The sequence below is a fragment of the Rattus norvegicus genome, chromosome 1, assembly GCF_021556685.1.
Source record: "Rattus norvegicus strain SHRSP/BbbUtx chromosome 1, alternate assembly SHRSP_T2T, whole genome shotgun sequence".
Taxonomy (NCBI): domain Eukaryota; kingdom Metazoa; phylum Chordata; class Mammalia; order Rodentia; family Muridae; genus Rattus; species Rattus norvegicus.
In genome coordinates, this window is record NC_141534.1 from 83,978,436 (window position 1) to 84,001,648 (window position 23,213).

The 23,213-nt window shown below is 39.8% G+C and overlaps 1 protein-coding gene across 1 annotated transcript; it reads left to right on the forward strand.

Moving 5' to 3' along the window:
* Window positions 1-1,019: 1,019 nt before the first annotated feature.
* Vom1r51 (vomeronasal 1 receptor 51) lies at window positions 1,020-1,973 on the forward strand. The gene has a single exon (XM_087603157.1). It carries the CDS (start codon window positions 1,020-1,022, stop codon window positions 1,971-1,973), a length of 954 nt encoding a protein of 317 aa, XP_087459283.1.
* Window positions 1,974-23,213: the final 21,240 nt, after the last annotated feature.

Here is a 23,213-nt window from a genome sequence, read left to right on the forward strand (position 1 = left end):
TGATCTTAAGCATCAAGCCATCTCTCCACTCTCTAACTATATTTATAACATACATGTTTGTTTGCACATATGCAATGTTTTCATTTGGAAGGCATTTGTATCATTTTAGTTTGTTCTCCTACCACATACTTCCAAAGGATCCAACCCAGGTGATAAAGCCTGGTGACAGCTTTATCTGCTAAACCATAGTCTTCTAAGCACATACAAGAAGGAGGATAACTGTGGGGTAGCTTGGCTCCATACTGTCTTCTCTGCATTGCTTACTGAATTTCACAAGGCTGTTTCTGAAATTGATGGTTTACTTAAGCATTTTAAAGAAAAAAGGTGAAAAATTGATCTGTGCCAAATGTGATTTTTCTCTTTTAAAAACTGGTGTTTCCTCAAAGGAACATAGTAAACTGCACTTCATTATCAGGTACAGAACTGTACAGCACTTGGTCAGAGCAAGACCAATGCTCTGAAGATTGTAGCTTTTAGTGTGTGCCAACCGAAAATGGTGCTCAAAGTCCAAAACCAGTCTGCTCCTAATGTTAATTTTCACAACAAACATTGGTTTTGATAGAAAAGACATTTCTAGATGACAGAGGAGTAAACTATACTGTCCTTAACTGATGCTGTGACAAAAATTGGAACCAAACATAAGGTAGAGAAAAGAGAATTTTTTTCTCTTATTGCTCCAGAATGATGTATTATGCAATGAAAGATAACAAAACCATCAAAAAAAGTGTGGATGGAGCAATGAGAGGCTAGGTGATTAAACACACAAGACAAACAACAGAATAGGGGGCCAGGCTATCCACACTCAAGGCTTCTTTCCATCATTCAAGTGATGACAGTCCTCCAGCAAGGCATCATCCCCTGAAGGATCATAATGTGATAAACAGTTCCACCAAACTGTGAAGAAACATTTCAAATACTATAAATGTCTGGGAAGTTTCTCATTTAAATGACCATAATTAACTACCCATCTCCATATTTCTCTGATTCAAATAAAGGAAGCTCAAAGTTCTCTCCTAGAAATGGATGTCTTCGTTACAATTCACTTAAACTGGGGAATGATGTTCCTTATTCAGACCACTGCTGGAATCCTTGGCAATACCTTCCTCTTTCATCAGTATAACTTCCCATTTTTCACTACACAGGTGATGCGACCCAGGAACTTGATTCTCAATCAGCTCATTGTAACAAACAACTTGGTTCTTCTCTCCAAAGGGATTCCTCAAACAGTGACCACTTTGGGGTTGGCACCTTACTTGGGGGATGCTGGGTGCAAATCCATTCTCTACTTGTACAGAGTGGCCAGAGGTGTCTCCCTCATTACTACCTCCCTCCTCAGTGGCTTTCAGGCCATTAAGCTTCACCCTAATACCTCAGGGTGGCTGAGCCTCAGAATTAGTTCCTCAGAGTGGATTGGCACCTGCTGTTTCCTTTGCTGGATGCTGCAGCTCATAGTCAACATCCATGTACCAAATATTGTAAGTGCCACACAGAATAGTAAAAACCTGACTTCCAAAGGACTCCACAGATACTGTTCCACCGCCGGGCCTGAGAGTTTCATTTTCTTTGTAGCAGGAGTGATTTTACCCCTGAATGATATAATGTGTCTGTTCTTCATGGCCTGGGCAAGTGGCTCCATGATCCTTGTCCTACACAAACACAAACAACGAGTCCAGTACATCCATAGCCATAACCTATCCTCAAAGTCTGCCCGTGAAGACAGAGCCACACGGACTATCCTGCTCCTGGTGACCATGTTTCTCTCCTTTTACTCTCTATCTTCCATCTTATCACTTTGCATAACCCAGACCGAGAACCCAAGCCACTGGCTGCTAAACACCTGTATACTGATGTCACTTGGCTTCCCAACACTCAGCCCCTTTGTATTCATTTGCACTTATTCTCATACTTCTCGCTGTTGCTTCATTTCTAATATAAAGGAAAGACAAAATCCACCTACGGTCTTAGCATTTTAATCTTCTTTGAGAACATGTGCCCTTTTATGTAGTCTCCTTTTCCTAATATTTATAGACTTATATTTTCATTTTCATGCTTGCTTAACTATAAAAACTTTGTAATATGATATTAAATAAAAAGGTAATTTTTGTTTCTTGTTGCTGGTCTCTAAACATTGTTTAAAAAGTAAACAAATGCATATTCATTTCCTCAAAATTCCATATATATTTTTTATATAATCCTGTGATGTTCCCACTCTTGATCCTAAAGCATTGGACTTGGAATACAAGCATATCCTCAGCTATTTATCAACTTAGGTCTGAATTTAGGTAAAGTAGACCCTAGCTTCAAATCCGAGTACAATTTATTTTTCCCCTATATTGATTCTCCCCTTCTCACCCCCAGCACTGCAGCAGAACATCTGTGGCACCCATGCCTATCCCTCTGTTTCTATACCCTGTCAATTCCACAAATCTCCCTAGTTCAACTTTTCCCTCTCCAGGTATAGCATTGTTGCAGTCACAAACTGCAGTACACAATTTAAGCCAACCTAGGGGTACTTATGCTTATGCAGGGCAACACTAAGTTGGAGAGAGATTCACACCTATGGGAATTTGAATGAAAATGGTTCACATGTAGTAGCACTATTAGGAGATATGGCATTCTTGGAGTAAGACTGAATTTGGAGGAAGTGTGTTATTGTGACAGGGTTCTGAAGCTTCACATGCTTCAGCCAATGTCTGTAAGTCTGCCTTCCTGCTTCCTTCAGATTCATTTGTAGACCTCTCAGCTATACTTTCCACACCATACGTTCCTTAATGCAGCCATACTTCCACACTTGATCACAATGTACTAAGCCTCTGAATGTATCTCAGTGAAATGTTTTCATTGAAATGGATTGCCATGGTCATGATATGTCTTCACAGCAACAGAAATTTTAAGGGAACAATTCTCCTTCTGCTCCTTTTGGTCCAATTCCCCCAGTCTCATCCCCACCTCCATGGCAGAAAATCTGCTGTAGTATTCCCTTCCACTCTCACCTGATCTGAAAGGTAAAAACAAAGATCTCTCTTAAACATCTTTCTCCAAATTCATCCAACTTCTGAGCTGCCAAAATCTTCTGGCATTCACTAGACACACACCAGATTAACTAGGCATGGAGACAGGTCTATAAGCAGTTTCCTACCAATCAGAAAAAGGCCACCACTCTCTCCTAACATCCAAGGTGAAACCACAGACCAAGGAACAATTGAATCTCACAAGAGAAACACTACCTGATATCACTTGGACCTGCAACAATCCAAATAACAGATGTCTAGGCTTCTGTGTTAAATCTGAATCAGGAACAGAGAAGAAAATATGTGTACAATAGCATCTTAGAACCCTCGCACAGGAAAGTTGCACAGATGGCCATGGAAATCTGTAGCTGTTGGGGGTGATGTGGTGGGGGACATCTCCTGAATGCAAAAGAGACTAAGATAAAGGTGGAACACAGGAATCTATGGGTGATTCAGTATACTGGGCATATGAAACCTGAAGAGGTTACTTCTTGTCGCCAGGCAGGAACCCCAGTGAAGCAATAGACAGACACCAAATTTGCCTACAAAATTGTCAACCCAATTTTATTTATTTATTTATTTATTTATTTATTCATTCATTCATTCATTCATTTATTTATTTATTTTTCAGAGCTGAGGACCGAGCCCAGCGCTCTACCACTGAGCTAAATCCTCAACCCCCCAAATTTATTTTTTTTGGGATATATAGGCACAAGAGATGGAGTAGAGATTGACAGAATAGCCTACCTATAACTAATCAAATGAACATCCATCACATGGGCAAATACCACTCTCTGTCAGAATTAATGATGATCTATTGTGCTTCCAGACAAGAGAATGTTGTCTCTAAGAGACTCTATCCAGCAACTGACTCAAACAGATATAGAAACCCACATCCAAAGATTGGTTGGAGCTTGGGGACACTTATGCAAGGGTAGACAGAAGGTTTGTGGTGCCAAAGGAGAAAGAAACTCCACAGGAAGACCAACAGAGTCAATTTACTTGGACCCTTCAGTTTCTAAGAGTCTAAACCACTGATTAAAGGATGAACACCAGCCAAATCTAGGCATCCCCATGCACGTATAGCAGATGTGTGTCTTGATCTTCATGTGGTTCCCAAACAAATGGAGCAGGGTCTATCCCAAAAGCTGTTGCCTGTACATGGGATATGTTCTTCTAGCTGACCCACCTTGTCTGGCTTCAGTAGTAGAGGAAGCCCCTATGCTCACAGACACTTGAGGTTCCAGGGTAAGGGGATACCCATCTGCTCAGAGGAGAAGGAAAGAGTAAATGAGGGAAGGATTGTAGGAGAGAGTGGCTTGGATATGGGCAGTCAGCAGTATGTAAAGTGAATAAGTAAAAAATAAAATTTAACAATAGAAAATGAACAAATCAATCCAAGACACGAAGATAAAAGTAGAATCAATTTGAAAGTCTCTGAGGATGTTCAGGAATTGAAAAATGTTACCAATACATTGCAAGAGATGGAAGACAGAATCTCAAGTGTTGAAGACTCTGTAGACAAAACATATAAAATGGCCAAAGAAAATGTTAAATGTAATTTTTTTCTGATATACAATGTGCTAAAAATTTGTGACAATATCAAGAGATGAAATCTAAAAGTAATAGGAATAGAGGAAGGAAAAGCCTAGGTCAAAGGCAAAGAAAATGTTTTTAACCAAATCATTGAAAAAATAATATCCAAAGGAAGAAGATGCTTATTAAGGTGCAAGAAGATTACAGAACACATAAAAGATTGAACCAGAAAAGAGTGTACCCTTGTTACATAATCAAGACACTAATTGTACAGAATGGAGAAATACTATTGAAAGCTTCAGTAGAATAAACTAAGTAGCATATGAAGGCAGACCTATTAAAATTATTCTCTATATACACTCTAAAATCCAGAAGTTTGGGGGCAGACTTCCGGTAGAATAAGGGACAGTAGATGCCACAGCAAACTACTATATCCAGCAAAACTTGTAATCACCACAGACAGAGAAAATAATGTATTTGACAACAATGTGAAGAAACTCCACATAAAACCAGATAAACTCAAACTAATAGAAGAAAAGGTGGGGAAGACCCTTGAACACATCGCACTGGGGAAATTTTTCTGAACAGAACACCAATGGCAAAACTGTATACGGCCTCTGGGTTCCCTTGGATAAGGGCCCAGGAGCAGCAAGTCTGCTGCCTCTGAGACACAACTGGAACCTGAAGGGACCGACCGATAAACAGTTCTCTGCACCCAAATCCCGTGGGAGGAAGAGCTAAACCTTCAGAGAGGTAGACAGCCTGGGAAACCAGTAGAGACTACACTCTGCCCACATCTCTGACTCCAGAGGAAAACACCAAACGCCATCTGGAACCCTGGTGCACGGAAGCTCCCTGAAAGGGCGACGCAGATATTCCTGGTTGCTGCCTCCATGGAGAGCTCATAAGCAACACCCCACGAGCAAACTTGAGCCTCAGGACCACAGGTAAGATAAACCTTACTGCTCCAAGCGACCTGCCTGGTGAACTCAAGACACAGGCCCACAGGAAAAGCTGAAGACCAGTAGATAAGAAAAACAGAAGACTCTGTTCCCATAACTGGCTGAAAGAAAACAGGAAAACAGGTATACAGCACTCTTGACACACAGGCTTATAGGACAATCTAGCCACTGTCAGAAATAGTAGAACAAAGTAACACTAGAGATAATCTGATGTCGAGAGGTAAGTGCAGGGACCCAAGCAACAGAAACAAAGACTACATGGCATCATCGGAGCCCAATTCTCCCACCAAAGCAAACACGGAATATCCAAACACACCAGAAAAGCAAGATCTAGTTTCAAAATCATATTTGATCATGCTGCTGGAGGACTTCATGAAAGACATGTAAAACTCCCTTAGAGAAACACGGGAAAACATAAATAAACAAGTAGAAGACTACAGAGAGGAATCACAAAAATCCCTAAAGGAATTCCAGGAAAACAAAAATAAACAAGTAGAAGCCTATAGAGAGGAATCACAAAAATCCCAGAAAGAATTCCAGGAAAACACAATCAAACAACTGAAGGAATTAAAAATGGAAATATAAGCAATCAAGAAAGAACACATGGAAACAACCCTGCATATAGAAAACCAAAGGAAGAGACAAGGAGCCATAGATACGAGCATCACCAACAGAATACAAGAGATAGAAGAGGGAATCTCAGGAGCAGAAGGTTCCATAGAAATCATCAACACAACTGTCAAAGATAATGTAAAACAGAAAAACTACTGGTCCAAAACATACAGGAAATCCAGGATTCTATGAGAAGATCAAACCTAAGTATAATAGGTATAGAAAAGAGTGAAGACTCCCAGCTCAAAGGACCAGTAAATATCTTCAACAAAATCATGGAAGAAAACTTCCCTAACCTAAAAAAAGGGATATCCATAGGCATACAAGAAGCCTACAGAACTCCAAATAGACTGGACCAGAAAAGAAACTCCTCCCAACACATAATAGTCAAAACACCAAATGCACAAAATAAAGAAAGAATATTAAAAGCAGTAAGGGAAAACTGTCAAGTAACATATGAAGGCAGACCTATCAGAATCACACCAGACTTTTCGCCAGAGACTACGAAAGCAGGAAGATCCTGGACAGATGTCATACAGACCCTAAGAGAACACAAATGACAGCCCAGGTTACTGTATCCTGCAAAACTCTCAATTAACATAGATGGAGAAACCAAGATATTCCATGACAAAACCAAATTTACACAACATCTTTCTACAAATCCAGCGCTACAAAGGATAATAAATGGTAAAGCCCAACATAAGGAGGCAAGCTACACCCTACAGAAAGCAAGAAACTAATTGTCTTGGCAACAAAACAAAGAGAAGAAAAGCACAGAAACATAACCTCACATCCAAATATGAATATAACAGGAAGCAATAATCACTATTCCTTAATATCTCTCAACATCAATGGTCTCAACTCCCCAATAAAAAGACATAGGTTAACAAACAGGATGAGCAATGAGGACCTTGCATTCTGCTGCCTACAGGAACCACACCTCAGAGACAAAGACAGAAACTATCTCAGATTGAAAGGCTGGAAAACAACTTTCCAAGCAAATGGTCTGAAGAAGCAAGCTGGAGTAGCCATTCTAATATCAAATAAAATCAATTTTCAACAAAAAGTCATCAAAAAACATAAGGAAGGACACTTCATATTCATCAAAGGAATAATCCACCAAGATAAACTCTCAATCCTAAATATATATGCCCCAATACAAGGGCACCTACATACATAAAAGAAACCTTACTAAAGCTCAAAATACACATTGTACCTCACACAATAATAGTAGGAGTTTTCAACACCCCACTCTCATCAAAGGACAGATCATGGAAACAGAAAATGAAGAGAGACGTAGACAGACTAAGAGAAGTCATGAACCAAATGGACTTAACAGATATTTATAGAACGTTCTCTCCTAAAGCAAAAGGATATACATCCTTCTCAGCTTCTCATGGTACTTTCTCCAAAATTGACCATATTCTTGGTCAAAAAACGGGCCTCAACAGGTACAAAAAGATAGAAATAATCCCATGCGTGCTATCAGACCACCATGGCCTAAAGCTGGTCTTCAATAACAATAAGGGAAGAAAGCCCACGTATACGTGGAAGTTGAACAATGCTCTACTCAATGATAACCTGGTCAAGGAAAAAATAAAGAAAGAAATTAAAGACTTCTTACAACTTAATGAAAATGAAGGTACAACATACCCAAACTTATGGGACACAATGAAAGCTGTGCTAAGAGGAAAACTCATACCTCTAGTGCCTGCAGAAACAAACAGGAGAGAGCATATGTCAGCAGCTTGACAGCACACCTAAAAGCTCTAGAACAAAAAGAAGCAAATATACCCAGAGGGGTAGAAGAGAGGAAATAATCAAACTCAGAACTGAAAACAGCTAAGTAGAAACAAAAAGGACCATAGAAAGAATCAACAGAACCAAACGTTGGTTCTTTGAGAAAATCAACAAGATAGATAAACCCTTAGCCAGACTAACAAGAGGACACAGAGTGTGTGTCCAAATTAAAAAAATCAGAAATGAAAAGGGAGATATAACAACAGATTCAGAGGAAATTCAAAAAATCATCAGATCTTACTATAAAAGCCTATATTCAACAAAACTTGAAAATCTGCAGGAAATGGACAGTTTCCTAGACAGATACCAGGTACCGAAGTTAAATCAGGAACAGATAAACCATTTTAAAAATCCCATAACTCCTAAGGAAATAGAAGCAGTCATTAAAGGTCTCCCAATCAAAAAGAGCCCAGGTCCAGACGGGTTTAGTGCAGAATTCTATCAGACCTTCATAGAAGACATCATACCAATACTATCCAAACTATTCCACAAAACTGAAACAGTTGGAGCACTACCAAATTCCTTCTATGAAGCCACAATTACTCTTATACCTAAACCACACAAAGACCAAACAAAGAAAGAGAACTTCAGACCAATTTCCCTAAGAATATCAACGCAGAAATACTCAATAAAATCCTGGCAATCCAAATCTAAGAGCACATCAAAACCATCATCCACCATGATCAAGTTGGCTTCATCCCAGGCATGCAGGGATGGTTTAATATACAGAAAACCATCAACGTGATCCATTATATAAACAAACTGAGAGAACAAAACCACATGATCATTTCATTAGATGCTGAGAAAGCATTTGACAAAATTCAAGACCCCTTCATTATAAAAGTCCTGGAAAGAAAAGGAATTCAAGGCCCATACCTAAACATAGTAAAAGCTATATACGGAAAACCAGTTGCTAACATTAAACTAAATGGAGAGAAACTTGAAGCAATCCCACTAAAATCAGGGACTAGACAAGGCTGCTCACTCTCTCCCCACTTATTCAATATAGTTCCTGAAGTCCTAGCCAGAGCAATCAGATAACAAAAGGAAATGAAGGGGATACAGATTGGAAAAGAAGAAGTCAAAATACCACTATTTGCAGGTGATATGATAGTATCTTTAAGTGATCCCAAAAGTTCAACCAGAGAACTACTAAAGCTGATAAACAACTTCAGCAAAGTGGCTGGGTATAAAATTAACTCAAATAAATCAGTAGCCTTCCTCTACACAAAAGAGAAACAAGCCGAGAATGAAATTAGGGAAATGACATCCTTCATAATAGACCCAAACAATATAAAGTACCTCGGTGTGACATTAACAAAGGAAGTAAAAGATCTGTACAATAAGAACTTCAAGACTCTGAAGAAAGAAATGGAAGAAGACCTCAGAAGATGGAAAGATCTCCCATGCTCATGGATTGGCAGGATTAATATAGTAAAAATGGCCATTTTACCAAAAGCAATCTACAGATTCAATGCAATCCCCATCAAAATACCAATCCAATTCTTCAAAGAGTTAGACGGAACAATTTGCAAATTCATCTGGAATAACAAAAAATCCAGGATAGCTAAAACTATTCTCAACAATAAAAGGCCTTCAGGGCTGCTGCTGCAGAGAGCCTGTGGGCAGCACCCCACAAGCAAACTTGAGCCTCGGGACCACAGGTAAGACCAACTTGTCTGCTGCAAGAAAGCTGCCTGGTGAAATCGGGACACAGAGGCAGAATTCCTCTAGGACCGGGCACGTCCTGTGTTTACCGGAAGTCTACACCCGCGGATCCCGGCCCGCAGCAGCTCTCTGCTCCCAGGCCCCGTGGGAAAGACCTCATCGCCTGGTGAGGTGGGCACTACTAAGGCTGCAGAGCAGAAGAGACCACCAACACTGCCCAACCCTGCCCACATCCCTGGCCCAAGAGGAAACTGTATAAGGCCTCTGGGCTCCCGTGGGGGAGGGCCCAGGAGCAGCAGGACCCCTGCCTGAGACACTGCCGGAACCTGAAGGAAACAGACTGGATAAACAGTTCTCTGCACCCAAATCCTGTGGGAGGGAGAGCTAAACCCTCAGAGAGGCAGACACGCGTGGGAAACCAGAAGAGACTGCACTCTGCATACACATCTCGGACGCCAGAGGAAAACACCAAAGGCCATCTGGAACCCTGGTGCACTGAAGCTCCCGGAAGGGGCGGCGCATATCTTCCTGGTTGCTGCCACTGCAGAGAGCCCATGGGCAGCAGCCCACGAGCGAACTTGAGCCTTGGGACCACAGGTAAGACCAACTTGTCTGCTGCAAGAAAGCTGCCTGGTGAACTCAAGACACAGGCCCACAGGAACAGCTGAAGACCTGTAGAGAGGAAAAACTACACGCCCGAAAGCAGAACACTCTGTCCCCAGAACTGACTGAAAGAGAGGAAAACAGGTCTACAGCACTCCTGACACACAGGCTTATAGGACAGTCTAGCCACTGTCAGAAATAGCAGAACAAAGTAACACTAGAGATAATCTGATGGCGAGAGGCAAGCGCAGGAAGCCAAGCAACAGAAACCAAGACTACATGGCATCATCGGAGCCCAATTCTCCCACCAAAACAAACATGGAATATCCAAACACACCAGAAAAGCAAGATCTAGTTTCAAAATCATATTTGATCATGATGCTGGAGGACTTCAAGAAAGACATGAAGAACTCCCTTAGGGAAAAACAGGAAAACATTAATAAACAAGTAGAAGCCTACAGAGAGGAATCGCAAAAATCCCTGAAAGAATCACAAAAATCCCTGAAAGAATTCCAGGAAAACACAATCAAACAGTTGAAGGAATTAAAAATGGAAATAGAAGCAATCAAGAAAGAACACATGGAAACAACCCTGGATATAGAAAACCAAAAGAAGAGACAAGGAGCTGTAGATACAAGCCTCACCAACAGAATAGAACAGATGGAAGAGAGAATCTCAGGAGCAGAAGATTCCATAGAAATCATCGACACAACTGTCAAAGATAATGTAAAGCGGAAAAAGCTACTGGTCCAAAACATACAGGAAATCCAGGACTCAATGAGAAGATCAAACCTAAGGATAATAGGTATAGAAGAGAGTGAAGACTCCCAGCTCAAAGGACCAGTGTATATCTTCAACAAAATCATAGAAGAAAACTTCCCTAACCTAAAAAAAGAGATACCCATAGACATACAAGAAGCCTACAGAACTCCAAATAGATTGGACCAGAAAAGAAACACCTCCCGTCACATAATAGTCAAAACACCAAACGCACAAAATAAAGAAAGAATATTAAAAGCAGTAAGGGAAAAAGGTCAAGTAACATATAAAGGCAGACCTATCAGAATCACACCAGACTTCTCGCCAGAAACTATGAAGGACAGAAGATCCTGGACTGATGTCATACAGACCCTAAGAGAACACAAATGACAGCCCAGGTTACTGTATCCTGCAAAACTCTCAATTAACATAGATGGAGAAAACAAGATATTCCATGACAAAACCAAATTTACACAACATCTTTCTACAAATCCAGCACTACAAAGGATAATAAATGGTAAAGCCCAACATAAGGAGGCAAGCTATACCCTAGAAGAAGCAAGAAACTAATCGTCTTGGCAACAAAACAAAGAGAGTGAAAGCACACAAAAATAACCTCACATCCAAATATGAATATAATGGGAAGCAATAATCACTATTCCTTAATATCTCTCAATATCAATGACCTCAACTCCCCAATAAAAAGGCATAGATTAACAAACTGGATACGCAACGAGGACCCTGCATTCTGCTGCCTACAGGAAACACACCTCAGAGACAAAGAAAGACATTACCTCAGAGTGAAAGGCTGGAAAACAATTTTCCAAGCAAATGGTCAGAAGAAGCAAGTTGGAGTAGCCATTCTAATATCACATAAAATCAATTTTCAACAAAAAGTCATCAAAAAAGATAAGGAAGGACACTTCATATTCATCAAAGGAAAAATCCACCAAGATGAACTCTCAATCCTAAATATCTATGCCCCAAATACAAGGGCACCTACATATGTAAAAGAAACCTTACTAAAGCTCAAAACACACATTGCACCTCACACAATAATAGTGGGAGATTTTAACACCCCACTCTCATCAATGGACAGATCATGGAAACAGAAATTAAACAGAGATGTAGACAGACTAAGAGAAGTCATGAGCCAAATGGACTTAACGGATATTTATAGAACATTCTATCCTAAAGCAAAAGAATATAACTTCTTCTCAGCTCCTCATGATACTTTTTCCAAAATTGACCCTATATTTGGTCAAAAAACGGGCCTCAACAGGTACAGAAAGATAGAAATAATCCCATGCGTGCTATCGGACCACTACGGCCTAAAACTGGTCTTCAATAACAATCAAGGAAGAATGCCCACATATACTTGGAAATTGAACAATGCTCTACTCAATGATAACCTGGTCAAGGAAGAAATATAGAATGAAATTAAAAACTTTTTAGAATTTAATGAAAATGAAGGTACAACATACCCAAACTTATGGGACACAATGAAAGCTGTGCTAAGAGGAAAACTCATAGCGCTGAGTGCCTGCAGAAAGAAACAGGAAAGAGCATATGTCAGCAGCTTGATAGCACACCTAAAAGCTCTAGAACAAAAAGAAGCAAATACACCCAGGAGGAGTAGAGGGCAGGAAATAATGAAACTCAGAGCTGAAATCAACCAAGTAGAAACAAAAAGGACCATAGAAATAATCAACAGAACCAAAAATTGGTTCTTTGAGAAAATCAACAAGATAGATAAACCCTTAGCCAGACTAACGAGAGGACACAGAGAGTGCGTCCAAATTAACAAAATCAGAAATGAAAAGGGAGATATAACAACAGATTCAGAGGAAATTCAAAAAATCATCAGATCTTACTATAAAAACCTATATTCAACAAAACTTGAAAATCTTCAGGAAATGGACAATTTCCTAGACAGATACCAGGTACCGAAGTTAAATCAGGAACAGATAAACCAGTTAAACAACCCCATAACTCCTAAGGAAATAGAAGCAGTCATTAAAGGTCTCCCAATCAAAAAGAGCCCAGGTCCAGACGGGTTTAGTGCAGAATTCTATCAAACCTTCATAGAAGACCTCATACCAATATTATCCAAACTATTCCACAAAATTGAAACACATGGATCACTACCGAATACCTTCTACGAAGCCACAATTACTCTTATACCTAAACCACACAAAGACACAACAAAGAAAGAGAACTTCAGACCAATTTCCCTTATGAATTTCGACGCAAAAATACTCAATAAAATTCTGGCAAACCGAATCCAAGAGCACATCAAAACAATCATCCACCATGATCAAGTAGGCTTCATCCCAGGCATGCAGGGATGGTTTAATATACGGAAAACCATCAATGTGATCCATTATATAAACAAACTGAAAGAACAAAACCACATGATCATTTCATTAGACGCTGAGAAAGCATTTGACAAAATTCAACACCCCTTCATGATAAAAGTCCTGGAAAGAATAGGAATTCAAGGCCCATACCTGAACATAGTAAAAGCCATATACAGCAAACCAGTTGCTAACATTAAACTAAATGGAGAGAAACTTGAAGCAATCCCACTAAAATCAGGGACTAGACAAGGCTGCCCACTCTCTCCCTACTTATTCAATATAGTTCTTGAAGTTCTAGCCAGAGCAATCAGACAACAAAAGGAGGTCAAGGGGATACAGATCGGAAAAGAAGAAGTCAAAATATCACTATTTGCAGATGATATGATAGTAAATTTAAGTGATACCAAAAGTTCCACCAGAGAACTACTAAAGCTGATAAACAACTTCAGCAAAGTGGCTGGGTATAAAATTAACTCAAATAAATCAGTTGCCTTCCTCTATACAAAAGAGAAACAAGCCGAGAAAGAAATTACGGAAACGACACCCTTCATAATAGACCCAAATAATATAAAGTACCTCGGTGTGACTTTAACCAAGCAAGTAAAAGATCTGTACAATAAGAACTTCAAGACACTGAAGAAGGAAATTAATGAAGACCTCAGAAGATGGAAAGATCGCCCATGCTCATGGATTGGCAGGATTAATATAGTAAAAATGGCCATTTTACCAAAAGCAATCTACAGATTCAATGCAATCCCCATCAAAATACCAATCCAATTCTTCAAAGAGTTAGACAGAACAATATGCAAATTCATCTGGAATAACAAAAAACCCAGGATAGCTAAAGCTATCCTCAACAATAAAAGGACCTCAGGGGGAATCACTGTCCCTGAACTCAAGCAGTATTACAGAGCAATAGTGATAAAAACTGCATGGTATTGGTACAGAGACAGACAGATAGACCAATGGAATAGAATTGAAGACCCAGAAATGAACCCACACACCTATGGTCACTTGATTTTTGACAAAGGAGCCAAAACCATCCAATGGAAAAAAGATAGCATTTTCAGCAAATGGTGCTGGTTCAACTGGAGGTCAACATGTAGAAGAATGCAGATCGATCCATGCTTATCACCCTGTACAAAGCTTAAGTCCAAGTGGATCAAGGACCTCCACATCAAACCAGACACACTCAAACTAATAGAAGAAAAACTAGGGAAGCATCTGGAACACATGGGCACTGGAAAAAATTTCCTGAACAAAACACCAATGGCTTACACTCTAAGATCAAGAATCGACAAATGGGACCTCATAAAACTGCAAAGTTTCTGTAAGGCAAAGGAGACTGTGGTTAGGACAAAACGGCAACCAACAGATTGGGAAAAGATCTTTACCAATCCTACAACAGATAGAGGCCTTATATCCAAAATATACAAAGAACTCAAGAAGTTAGACCGCAGGGAAACAAATAACCCTATTAAAAATGGGGTTCAGAGCTAAACAAAGAACTCACAGCTGAGGAATGCCGAATGGCTGAGAAACACCTAAAGAAATGTTCAACATCTTTAGTCATAAGGGAAATGCAAATCAAAACAACCCTGAGATTTCACCTCACACCAGTGAGAATGGCTAAGATGAAAAACTCAGGGGACAACAGATGCTGGCGAGGATGTGGAGAAAGAGGAACACTCCTCCATTGTTGGTGGGATTGCATACTGATACAACCATTCTGGAAATCAGTCTGGAGGATCCTCAGAAAATTGGACATTGAACTGCCTGAGGATCCAGCTATACCTCTCTTGGGCATATACCCAAAAGATGCCCCAACATATAAAAAAGACACGTGCTCCACTATGTTCATTGCAGCCTTATTTATAATACCCAGAAGCTGGAAAGAACACAGATGCCCTTCAACAGAGGAATGGATACAGAAAATATGGTACATCTACACAATGGAATATTACTCAGCTATCAAAAACAACGACTTTATGAAATTCGTAGGCAAATGGTTGGAACTGGAAAACATCATTCTGAGTGAGCTAACCCAATCACAGAAAGACATACATGGTATGCACTCATTGATAAGTGGCTATTAGCCCAAATGCTTGAATTACCCTAGATGCCTAGAACAAATGAAACTCAAGACGGATGATCAAAATGTGAATGCTTCACTCCTTCTTTAAAAGGGGAACCAGAATACCCTTGGCAGGGAAGAGAGGCAAAGATTAAAACAGAGACTGAGGGAACACCCATTCAGAGCCTGCCCCACATGTGGCCCATACATATACAGCCACCCAATTAAACAAGATGGATGAAGCAAAGAAGTGCAGACCAACAGGAGCCGGATGTAGATCGCTCCTGAGAGACACAGCCAGAATACAGCAAATACAGAGGCGAATACCAGCAGCAAACCACTGAACTGAGAACAGAACCCCTGTTGAAGGAATCAGAGAAAGAACTGGAAGAGCTTGAAGGGGCTCGAGACCCCATATGTACAACAATGCCAAGCAACCAGAGCTTCCAGGGACTAAGCCACTAACTAAAGACTATACATGGACTGACCCTGGACTCTGACCTCATAGGTAGCAATGAATATCCTAGTAAGAGCACCAGTGGAAAGGGAAGCCCTGGGTCCTGCTAAGACTGAACCCCCAGTGAACTAGACTGGTGGGGGGAGGGCGGCAATGGGGGGAGGGTTGGGAGGGGAACACCCATAAGGAAGGGGAGGGGGGACGGGGATGTTTGCCCGGATACCGGGAAAGGGAATAACACTCGAAATGTATATAAGAAATACTCAAGTTAATAATAATAAAAAAAAAAGGCCTTCAGGGGGAATCACTCTCCCTGAACACAAGCAGTATTACAGAGCAATAGTGATAAAAACTGCATGGTATTGGTACAGAGACAGACATATAGACGAATGTAATAGAATTGAAGAACCAGAAATGAACCCACACACCTATGGGCACTTGATTTTTGACAAAGGAGCTAAAACCATCCAATAGAAAAAAGATAGCATTTTCAGCAAATGGTGCTGGTTCAACTGGAGGTCATCATGTAGAAGAATGCAAATCCATCCATGCTTATCACCCTGTACAAAGCTTAAGTCCAAGTGGATCAAAGACCTCCACATCAAACCAGATACACTCATACTAATAGAAGAAAAACAAGGGCAGCATCTTGAACACATGGACACTGGAAAAAAATTTCCTGAACAAAACAACAATGGCCTATGCTCTAAGATCAAGAATTGACAAATGGGATCTCATAAAACTGCGAAGCTTCTGTAAGGCAAAGGACACTCTGGTTAGGACAAAACGGCAACCAACAGATTGGGAAAAGATCTTTACCAATCCTACAACAGATAGAGGCCTTATATCCAAAATATACAAAGAACTCAAGAAGTTAGACCACAGGGAAGCAAATAACCCTATTAAAAAATGGGGTTCAGAGCTAAACAAAGAATTCACAGCTGAGGAATACCGAATGGCTGAGAAACACCTAAAGAAATGTTCAACATCTTTAGTCATAAGGGAAATGCAAATCAAAACAACCCTGAGATTTCACCTCACTCCAGTGAGAATGGCTAAGATCATAAACTCAGGTGACAGCAGATGCTGGCGAGGATGTGGAGAAAGAGGAACCCCCTCCATTGTTGGTGGGATTGCAGACTGGTACAACCATTCTGGAAATCAGTCTGGAGGTTCCTCAGAAAATTGGACATTACACTACCTGAGGATCAAGCTATACCTCTCTTGGGCATATACCCAAAAGTTCCCCCAACATATAAAAAAGACACGTGTTCCACTATGTTCATCGCAGCCTTATATATAATAGCCAGAAGTTGTAAAGAAACCAGATGCCCTTCAACAGAGGAATGGATACAGAAAATGTGGTACATCTACACAATGGAATATTACTCAGCTATCAAAAACAATGACTTTATGAAATTCGTAGGCAAATGGTTTGAACTGGAAAATATCATCCTGAGTGAGCTAACCCAATCACAGAAAGACATACATGGTATGCTCTCATTGATAAGTGGCTATTAGCCCAAATGCTTGAATTACCCTAGATGCATAGAACACATGAAACTCAAGACGGATGATCAAAATGGGAATGCTTCACTCCTTCTTTAAAAGGGGAACAAGAATATGCTTTGCAGGGAATAGAGAGGCAAAGATTAAAACAGACACAGAAGGAACACCCATCCAGAGCCTGCCCCACATATGTTCCATAAATATACAGCCACCCAATTAGACAAGATGGATGAAGCTAAGAAGTGCAGGCTGACAGGAGCCAGATGTAGATCTCTCCTGAGAGACACAGCCAGAATACAGCAAATACAGAGGTGAATGCCAGCAGTAAACCACTGATCTGAGAATAGGACCCCCGTCGAAGGAATCAGAGAAAGAACTGGAAGAGCTTGAAGGGGCTCGAGACCCCTTATGAACAACCATACCAAGCAACCAGAGCTTCCAGGGACTAAGCCACTACCTAAAGACTATACATGGACTGACCCTGGACTCTGACCTCATAGGTAGCAATGAATATCCTAGTAAGATCACCAGTGAAAGGGGAAGCCCTTGGTCCTGCTAAGACTGAACCACCAGTGAACGTGATTGTTGAGGGGAGGGCAAGAATGGGGGGAGGATGGGGAGGGAAACACCCATAAAGAAGGGGAGGGGGAGGGATAGGGGGATGTTTGCCAGGAAACTGGGAAAGGGAATAACATTCAAAATGTAAATAAGAAATACTCAATTAATAATAATAAAAAAAAAGAACACCAATGGCTGATTCCTAAGATCAAGAATCAACAAGTGGGACTTCATAAATCTGCAAAGCTTCTGTAAGGCAAAGGACACTGTCATTAATACGAAAGTATCCACCAGACTGGGAAAATATCTTTACCAATCTTAAACTTGATAGAGTGATAATATCCAATATATAAAAGAACTCAAGAAGGTAGAGTCCAGATTGCCAAATAACACTATTAAATATGGGGTACAGAGCTAATCAAAGAATTTCCTGCTGAGGGATAATGAATTGCTGAGAAGTTCCTAAAGAACTGTTCAACATCATTAGTCTTCAGGGAAATTCAAATCAAAACAACCATGAGATTATACCTCATACCAGTCAGAATGGTTCAGGACAAAAAAGCAGGTGACAAAAATGCTGGTTAGGATTGGAAAAATACAAACACTCCTCCATTTTTGGTGGGATTGCAAGCTGGTACAACCACTCTGGATATCCAGTTGGAAGTTCCTCAGAAAACTGGACATTGTACTACCTGAGGACCCAACTATATCACTCCTGGGAATATACCCAAAAGATGCTCCAACATACAACAAAGACACATGCTCCACTATGTTCATAGCAGCTTTATAATAATAGCTGGAAGCTGGAAAGAACCCAGATGCCCTTCAAAAGAGGAATGGATACAGAAAATGTGGTACATCTACACAATGGAGCACTACTCAGCTATCAAAAGCAATGACTTCATGAAATTCATAGGCAAATGAATGGAACTAGAAAATATCAATCTGAGTGAGGTAACCTAATCACACACACAGAAAACCACTTATGGTATGCACTCACTGTTAAGTGGATATTAGCTCAAAGGCTTGAATTACCCAAGATAAGATGCACAAAGCACATGAAGCTTAAGGTCTACCAAAGTGCATATCCTGAGGTCCTTCTTAATAGATGGAACAAAAATATTCCCAGGAGGAGATACCGAGACAACGTTTTTGTAGAGTCTGAAGGCATGGCCATTCTGAGCCTGCCCCACTTGGGGATCCAGCCCATATAAATACAGTCACTCAACAATAAAATTGATGAAGCCAAGATGTGCATGCTGACAGGAGCCTGATATAGCTGTCACCTGAGAGGCTCTGCTAGCCACAAATCATTGAGCTAAGACTGGATCCCAGTTGGAGGAATTAGAGATAAGACTTAAGGAGCTGCAGGGACTTGCAACCCTATAAGAACAAAAGTACCAACCAACCAGAGGTTCTAGGGACTAAACCACTACCCAAAGACTACACATGGATAGACCCATGGCTTCAGCTGCACATTAGCAAAAGATGGCCTTGTTGGGCACCAATGGGAGGAGAAACCCTTCATCCTGCCAAGGCTAGACCCTCAAGTGCAGGGGAATGTCAAGGTGTGGAGAAGGGAGTGGTGGGGGTGGTTGGGGAGTAGGAACACTCTCATATATGAAGGGGGAGAGGGAAGGAATAGGAGGCTTATGGATGGGAAACAAGGAAAGGGAATAACATTTAAAATGTATATAAAAAATCCAATGAAATATATATTAAAATAAAGAAAATAAAAATAAGAAAAAATAAACAAAACCAAACAAACAAAGAAAAACAAACAAACAAACAAAAACCAATATCCCTTTATAAATCTAGGTCTACAGAACGTGCTAGCAGAAAATTTCTCACCTGTGGAGATTCAATACAACCACGAAAACACATGGAATAAATGATCTCAGAACAGAAAAATCATGAAAATTGAAGTATCATATCATATCACTCGCACTATTATCCAGAAGAATAAGAAAATATCAAGAATCAAAAAATCATTAGTCATTGATATCTTTGAATCATCTCTCTCAAGCCATCAATAAAAAGACGTAGGGTGACAGAATGGAGGCAACATTGAACCTATCCTTTTGTTGCCTCCAAGAATCACAGCTTGGCACATGAAAGATACACATTACCACAGGGCAAAAGATTGAAAAATATATTGGAAGTAAATGGACATAAAGAACAAGCTGGTGGAGTCATTTTAAGATCTAAGAAATTAGATGCACATCAAAAGTAATCAGAAGAAATAGAGAAGTGATCACTGCCTCACGTACCTATGTGATCCTTGGAGAGTTATGCCTAAAAATAAAATGATCCTAAGTGCCATGCAATAGTCTATTTTATTCAGATCATCAGGCAGTTTATTTTCTGAGGCTTAAGGAGGATCACCTGAATAAGGTGTTCAATGACAACAAGCTACAGGAGGCCAAAGAAGTATGTAACAACAACTGAATGAAGCTCCTGCCTATCTCATATACCTTAGAAGAGCATGAAACCATATTCCAAGAACAAATCCGTATGTTCAAAGAAATTTAGGCCACTTGTGTGGTTTTCTCGGAATTTTTTTCACAAGCACTCAATAATTTCCTTACACCCCTCCAAACTTTGACTATGGTCTGACATGCCCCCACTTTTTATTTTTAATACTTTTGATTTAATATGTTATATATAAATTTATTTGTGATTTTTTGCATAAATATCTTATAAGGAACCAAATTATAATACTAGATCCATGAAAGAATTGTGTGTAGTACTGACACCAAAAAGAGATCCAAACTTCATCTGGTATTGTTGGTACATGATTACTTCAATGAGAATAATCTAAATAATATCATGAGAATAGATTTATATGATTTTTAGTTCTTGTGTCTGGAAAAATAGGCTCATGTTTGCCTTGTAGTAGGAATATAAATAGGAAGGTGTTTCCACACCTACGAAAAATGAAATAAGTTCTATTCCTCACATAGATGTCTATTATGTTCCCAAGGTCCATCCACAGTCAAAGTGTTATTTGTTATGTAACTTCTTCCTCAATGCACATAGCCTAATTTATCTCCAAGTGGGCAGATTTGACTTCTGATGATATAGCCTATACTTCCTTTTGCCGTTTAGCTGAAAGTTTCCTCTTTTTCTAGTGAAGTTCACTGTCTCCTTGCCTGTAAAGATGGCCTCAATGGCTAGAGGCCTAAGACAAAGCCATAATGTTTTATCAGGCTCTTCTGCAATGACAGATGCATATCCCTCCACCATTTTCTTCTAGAGAACTTCAAATAGATCAGGTTAATGTTTCTTTTTGGAAATAGTTCTACAACTTTAGTGTAATATGAAACTGAATTTAACAGTGTATGAATCAAGCATTATACATGAATAAAAACTGACTGTTACACCTGTTGAACTGAATAAAAATAAGAATTAATAGATTAATGAATATCAGGATCATGGATACCCATTATTAGGATAACTCTTAATAAAATAAGTGTCTGCATGTGGAATGTAAGAAGGTTGGACAATTATCATTAGGAATTCAATGTATATGAGAAAATCTGTTAGATCACCAGCTGGATTCTAACTTTCTCTCCTTCACTTTAATCTGCGAATGAAATTTGAATATCCACTGAGTTGTGTAAGACTTTAAAAAAACTGATCATTTGTTTAAATTAGAATGACATAGCGAGGTTTAAAATCTTGTAAATGTCATCAGGTCCTTCTCTGTGTTACTAATTGAACAAGAAGAATAAGGTAAGAAGTTAGTATTTTATGTTGCTTATGATGAAAGTAAATCCATTCCAAGGGTTTATTTCTTTGTACCATAATACACGAGGGAGACAATTTATTGAGGAAAATAAGTAATTTTAAAGACAGTCAGGGACTTAAATTATACAGAGATGACTGTTTTATTTTGGACTCAAATAGCTATACTTCTTCCTTTGGGATAATGAGCCTCTTGAGATCATGTGCAAGGACTGAACAATTTCTCTCTCCTCCTAGAATTTTACATAAATAGATTGGTTCATATAAACATGTGTATTCTGTCAGGGTTAGACTGGAAATACCAAATAATGCTCATGATTCTGGGAGTACTTGGTAAACTAATTCCCTCTCTCTGGTTTACCCTAGCTTCATAGATTGTATAGTTTGCTTTTGCGTAAGTTTCTTAAATCCTCATGAGGAAATAGAGAAAGTACAAGGTTAGGTGGATTTTCAAGTTACTCTGTACATACTTCAAGGTCAGGTTCAGGCTATGGAGGATACTTATCTAAATATAATTCTAATATATGTGCTGAAGTTGTCCTCACTGTTGGCATAGTTGTCCAGATTAATGCTCAAGGGACCCAAAATTGAGCAGGGATCTTTTCTATTTGTTATTCTTATCTGTTCAATAATTTTATGGATTCTATTTCATGCTCCATCTAACTGTTCTTCTGGAATTGAAGGATTTAACAGAAAACATTGTGCAAGCAATCTAAAAGTTCTGGTTTGATATTAGTGCTCCTCCTTCCTTTAAAACTGATGACCAAATGGTTTCTGCTTTCAACCTGAACTGAAGTGAACTGACACAATCCCATGGCTCCCTGCACTGAAATTCCATGGGGGAGAGAGCTAGACCCTCAGGGTACAGATAATCCTGAGAACTCAGAGGAGACAACTACTTTTTGTCCACATTCCTGACCCAAGAGGATACTGCCTAGTCCCATCTGTGCCCTCTGGACATAGGGAATTAGGAAAAATCAGGGGCAGGACCCTTTTGGCTTCTGCTTCAGCCAGAACCTGAAATCCAGTCGACAGGAGTGCGTACAAACCTGAGAGCAGAGTTAAGACCAACTTTTCGGCTTCAAGAGAACTGCCTGGGGGCTCCAGTTCATACACACCCAGGAGCAGCTCTTTGTTCCTAAATATGGCTGAAAGAAAACAGGTCTACAGGAGTCCTGACAAACAGGCCTACAGCAGGGTCAAGCCACTGTCAGAGACAACACCAGAGACAACCTGATGGCAAGAGGCAAGTGCAGGAACCTAAGCAACAGAAAACACTAATACTTGACACCATCAGAATCCAGTTCTCCCACCAAATAAGTAAATAATGGATATCCAAATACACGAGAAAAGCAAGATTTGAATTTAAAAACACATGTTATGATGATGATAGAGGGCTTTAAGGAGGACTTAACTCCCTTAAGGAAATACAGGACAACACATGCAAACAAGTAGAAGTCCTTAAAGAAGAAACACAAAAATCCCTTAAAGAACTATAGGAAAACAAAAGCAAATATGTGAAGGAATTTAAAAACATCATCCAGGATTTAAATATTG

Excerpts from the sequence above, each read along its gene's own strand:
- Vom1r51 (XM_087603157.1), top strand. The coding sequence starts at position 1,020 with ATGGATGTCTTCGTTACAATTCACTTAAACTGGGGAATGATGTTCCTT.